This window comes from Ranitomeya variabilis, chromosome 6 (assembly GCF_051348905.1).
Source record: "Ranitomeya variabilis isolate aRanVar5 chromosome 6, aRanVar5.hap1, whole genome shotgun sequence".
NCBI lineage: Eukaryota > Metazoa > Chordata > Amphibia > Anura > Dendrobatidae > Ranitomeya > Ranitomeya variabilis.
In genome coordinates, this window is record NC_135237.1 from 33,497,736 (window position 1) to 33,503,376 (window position 5,641).

Consider the following 5,641-nt stretch of genomic DNA (forward strand, 5'->3'; position numbering starts at 1 on the left):
AGATTCTGGACATAGATTTCTCTTAAAAAAAAAAAAAAAAAAAAAAAAATTCTGCCTCCAAAAAAGAAATTAAGTTGGAAAAAGTCCAATTGAGTTTTTGGTGACTTGCTTGTTGCGGTCTTGTGGGTGTCACATCGTGGCCCCATTCACTTCTACAGCGCTGTGATGTAGCAGGGGCACCGGCTGACGCCGTATTGCCTCACCGTAAAATCAACTATGATCTCCATTTTGATAGGTGATGACTTGAGGATCGGTAGAAGTCTGACCACTGGGACCCTCGTCAATAATGATTAGGGGGATCCTTAGTCCTCTGGTTTAATGGAACAGTTGGTCAATGATGTGCATCGTCATCCATCTGACGGACATTGCTGGGCCACTATCACAAGGAGGACATTGGGTGGACCCTTGTTATTTTGATCTGTCTATGACCTCTAAGGTCAGACCCCAGTGATCACACTTTGTATGACCCCCTTAAAATGCACCAATTTATGCTTAAAACTCTGTATGTCAATACACACGTGTGAATGTCCGGGCATGCTGAGAATTGTAGTTTCTCAACAGCCGAGAAGTCACAAGTCCCCGCTCAGTACCTGCTGTCCATCCACAAGTCCCATCTTCTCGCCCAGCTGTCTGTTGAGCTCCACCATGGTGCAGTCTGTAACTCTGCTGCGATTCTCCATCCAACCCAGATAGACCGGCTGCTCCTCCCATGTCACCTCTACAGCGCCGCCCTGGAGGAGAGATGACAGCGTGCAGTCAGAGGTCTGTGCTTCACCATGTACTGACTTTTTTTTGTTAAAACTGAACCCAGGGAGGTGTAAAAACAAAAAGCGCACCAATATAGACGGTTACGAGGGACGATCCTACCAACAGATTCCATTTAAAATTTAACAGGAATTGGACCCTCGTGCCCCCTCCCCCGTGAGAAACTCACTGAGGCACATCTTTAATTTGTTTTCTTACTTCCGTTTTTCTTACATATTTTCTCCCACTTAGTAGTTTGGGTGAAATCTGCAGGAAAGCCCCTGTAAGGCTTTGTTCACATGCTGCATTTTTCTTTGCAGGCAACACCTGCAGTCTTGGCAGTAAAGAAGCTCCTTACACCAAACAGGTTTTTCTGCGGTTTTTGGGTACATTTCTCTTGTGCAGGCTGATACACTTTACTGAGGCCATGTTCACACAGTGCGTTTTTTACCGCGGAACCGCAGCGGTTTTGTCGCTGCGGTTCCGCAGCTTTTTTCCATGCAGGGTACAGTACAATGTACCCTATGGAAAACAGGAACCGCTGTGCACATGATCCTGAATTAAAAAAAAAAAGCCGCGCTGAATAGCTGCGGGAAAAAAGAAGGAGCATGTCACTTCTTTGCCCGAAACAGCAGCGGTTCTGCACCCATAGACCTCCATTGTGAGGTCAAACCCGCAGTAAAACCCGCAGATCAAAAATATATCTGCGGGTTTTATTGCGGTTTGTGGTGCAGAACCGCTGCAGCCGGAAGTGCGTGGGCGGAAGTGCTTGGGCGGAGAGACATGGAGGCATACCGTCGCATGGGGATCGTGTCGGCCGTTTGATTGATTTGGTATGTATGTATGTGTGTGTGTGTGCGTGTCCCCATGCGACGCTAGTGCCACCATTGTGCTAAGTCGCCGTATGGGACTACTACTCCCATCCGGTATTAGGATGGGAGAGTTGTCCCTGTGTCCGGCGACTTAGCACAATTGTAAAGTTACACTAAACACCTACACACAATACACATACATGACACACAGTACATACAACATATAACAGAGTATATACTCACCAACAGCACACTTGTAGGCGAAGCCCTCGATCCTCCAGGAAAAAAATCACAAAATAAAAAATCAAATCCATACTCCCTGTCCGCAGAATCCATAAAACGAGTGTCCCACGCCGATCGGCTGCTCTCCGGCGATACACTGCCAGGAGCGAAGCTCCTAGCAGTGTATCGCGTACTGTTCCGGAGTTCAATGACTCCGGTGTCTCGGTTAACGGCAGTACAGCTGCGTTGAACTTTCCCACGCAGCACTGCCGTTAAGCGAGAGTGCCGGGGTCAATGACCGCCGGTAAACTCGCTCGCACATGCGCAGTGACACACCGACAGGAACTATGGCTCCTGTCAGTGTGTTGCTGCAGCCGTGGAGAGCAGACATATCTCTGGATGTGTCTGTTCTCCATGGAAGATCTTCGTGGGATACGTGGCAATTAAATACGTGACACTTATACGTGATACGTGGCACTTATACGTGATACGTGGCACTTAAATACGTGATACGTGTCACTTAAATACGTGATACGTGGCATTGAAATACGTGGCACGTGGCACTTAAATACGTGGCACGTGGCACTGAAATACGTGATACGTGGCACTGAAATACGTGGCACTGAAATACGTGATACGTGGCACTGAAATACGTGGCACTGAAATACGTGGCACTGAAATGCGTGGCACATGGCACTGAAATACGTGGCACGTGGCACTGAAATACGTGGCACGTGGCACTGAAATACGTGATACGTGGCACTGAAATACGTGGCACTGAAATACGTGGCACTGAAATACGTGGCACTGAAATACGTGGCACTGAAATACGTGATACGTGGCACTGAAATACGTGGCACTGAAATACGTGGCACTGAAATACCTGATACGTGGCACTGAAATGCGTGGCACTGAAATACGTGATACGTGGCACTGAAATACGTGGCACGTGGCACTGAAATACGTGATACGTGGCACTGAAATACGTGGCACTGAAATACGTGGCACTGAAATACGTGGCACTGAAATACGTGGCACTGAAATACGTGGCACTGAAATACGTGGCACTGAAATACGTGATACGTGGCACTTAAATACGTGGCACTTAGGCTATGTTCACATTTGCGTTTTGCGCCGCATGCGTCCTTTTTTTGATTGATTTTGGACGCAGCAAAAATGCAACTTGCTGCATCCTCTGCGCCCGGATGCGTGCGCTGCAGTGACGCATGCGGCGCAAAACGCAAGTGCGACGCATGTCCATGCGCCCCCATGTTAAATATAGGGGCGCATGACGCATGCGGCGACGCTGCGGCGCAGACCGCAAATGTGAACGTAGACTTAAATAGCTGGATAGAGCTGGATCCGCGGGCTGTGATCTGGCCTACGCTCAGCACTCTGCGGAGCGCTGTCATTCAAAACACGTCCACTCATTTTGGTGTTTAGTCCCAAAATGGAGGATGGAAGAAGAAAAGGGTTGGACAAGGAAATGACATCATTTCTTTTTTTTTTCCCCCACTGCAGTTAAAACTTTATTTGTGTCAAACACAGACAATCTGCAGAGAAAACTGCATAAAAAACCGCACTAAAAACCGCATCAAAAACGCACCAAAAACGCACCTGCGTTTTCTGCCAAGAGCTGCGGTTTTTGACCTGAAAAAAAAGGATTGAAATCAGGAACGTGTGAACATACCGACTGTTGTTGCCGAGTTTTCTGCACCAAAAAAAGCAGCAGGACCCGATACCGGTGCCCCATTGTGAGGTGCGGGGAGGTGGGGGCGGAGTTCCGGCCGCGCATGCGCGGTCGGAAAAAGCGGACCGTCGTGAGCAAAAAACGTTACATGTAGTAACGACGGTTGCGAAGTGTGTCAATCCGTCGCAATACGTCGCTTAATGTTAGTCTATGGTGAAAAAACGCATCCTGCAAGCACTTTTGCAGGATGCGTTTTTTCGGCAAAACGACGCATTGTGGCGGATTGCAGTTAACGCTAGTGTGAAAGTAGCCTTACTCATTTCTTTCTATGGATGAAAAAAAGCTGAAAGATTTAAAGTGCTGCGATTTTCAAATACGCAGCAGTTTTCCCAATTCTGTCAGGGGGAAAAAAAAATAAGGCTTTGTGCACACGTTGCAGAGTTGACTGTAGAATTTTCTGTACAAATTCTGCATTTCTTGGCAGAAAACGCAGATCAGAATCTGCCTTTTTTTTGGTATGTGCACACGTTGCAGATTTTAGTGCACATTTCTTCCTTTTTTTTTTTTACCCTTGCAGATTTCTATCATGGAATAGGTGCAGAAACGCAGCAGATCTGCAAAAATAATTGACATGGTACTTTTTTTTTTTTTTTTTTTTTTTAACCTGCTGCGTTTTTCCGTGCAGATTTTTCCGCACCGTTAGCACAGCATTTTTTTTTTTTTTGCCATTGATTTACATTGTACTATAAATCACTTGCGGATCTGCAGCGTTTCTGCACGGAAAAAAAACCCTGCAGATCTGCCACGTGTGCACACGGCCTTAGTGTGTGCAGGAGATTCTTGATGTCTCGTAGCTTCTGCTGCAGCTTTTAGATTGCAGTGTGAACATAGCCCAAGAACTGACATGCTGCAGATTCAATCTGCAAGTCACAAATAAGCCCCGTGCGCAGGAGGCCTCAGGATTCTCATTCACTTTGCCGGTGACAGGAAACCCTACAGGTTTTGTGACAAATCTGCACACACACAAAAAACCGCAACATGTGCACACGGCCTAAAGACCCCGGAGGTCGGCTTCTCAGCGACGGTATCCGAGTAGTGTGACATCACTTGCACAAATGAGGATATTCCTTTACCGGTATCGTTCAGTACAGAACCTGCCTTTTAATTAAAAAACCGAGTGCACTAATGTGACCACAGACAAAACTCGCCCCCGTCCTGTGCCCTTCACTGCCCGATCGTAGACGCTCCGCACGAGGCGCTGCAGCAGCCTCCCCTCCCCCAGCGCCACAATTACTCATTAACGTCGCTTTTTTCTCGGCTTCTCCTGGAGCAAAGGTTTTATTCTAGGGGACGGTGACGCTGCAGATCGCACGTACTCGCGGGGCCATTACTAAATACGATAATATTCTGCAGAAAAAGAAAAGGACATTATAAAGCTATTTAAAGGGGAACAACACACCAAAAAAAGATGATGGAGGTCAAAGGGCGCGAGCAGAGCAATCTGAGCCGTACCAAAGGGCTCCAAGCTCCCTGACTTCTAGAAATCAATGGTGGTGTCAGATCTCACTCAAGTTGATGTAGAACCACAACTCCCAGCATGCCCTGACAGCAGCATGCTGGGAGATGTAGTTCTACAACAGGGACGATCAGAAGCACCTTGCATGCGCAGTGAGGACACATTGTGGCCCCCAGTCAGTGAGTGCACAGCCCGCAGGAGGTCGGCAGGGGACGCTCTCACCTGTTCCAGGCGCAGCTGCGCGCTGAGCTCGGGTGTCAGGCGCAGGAACGCGTCCTTAGCGCCGGTGAGCGTCACGGTGACAGCCGCAGCCCCCGATATCCCCCCTCCCAGCATTCCCCACGGCGGCTCCAGATCACAACATCATGCTCCACAGTGCTGGGGACACACCGCTGCTGGACCTCCGCATTCCACCACGTCCAGGGGGGTGACTGATCACAAGTGTCAGTCAAAAGTTCCTATATGAAGAATTAAACTTCGTCAGTTATCACCTCTAGATTATTCCACTTTAACAAAAATACACAAAGGATATCGTATAGGTGTGTATAATATTAATGTTTAAATTCAGAAAAAAAATTGTAGAGCCCCCCTTTAAGTATTCTGCATGATGGTTCCTTCCGACCAATCAGATTAGTAGTTGGCGTTTCCGGGTACTGT

General features: G+C 47.9%; 1 protein-coding gene across 2 annotated transcripts in view; it reads right to left on the reverse strand.

Moving 5' to 3' along the window:
- PEX1 (peroxisomal biogenesis factor 1) overlaps window positions 1-5,363 on the reverse strand; it is an 81,600-nt gene extending 76,237 nt beyond the window's left edge. For both annotated transcript variants that reach the window (XM_077268182.1, XM_077268181.1), the window contains exons 1-2: window positions 5,207-5,363; window positions 591-731 (exon numbers count right to left, since the gene is read on the reverse strand). In XM_077268182.1, coding sequence (XP_077124297.1) covers window positions 591-731; window positions 5,207-5,320 — 255 coding nt within the window. In that variant the 5' untranslated portion in view covers window positions 5,321-5,363. The remainder of the gene's footprint in view (window positions 1-590; window positions 732-5,206) is intronic.
- Between the last annotated feature and the right edge of the window lie 278 nt (window positions 5,364-5,641).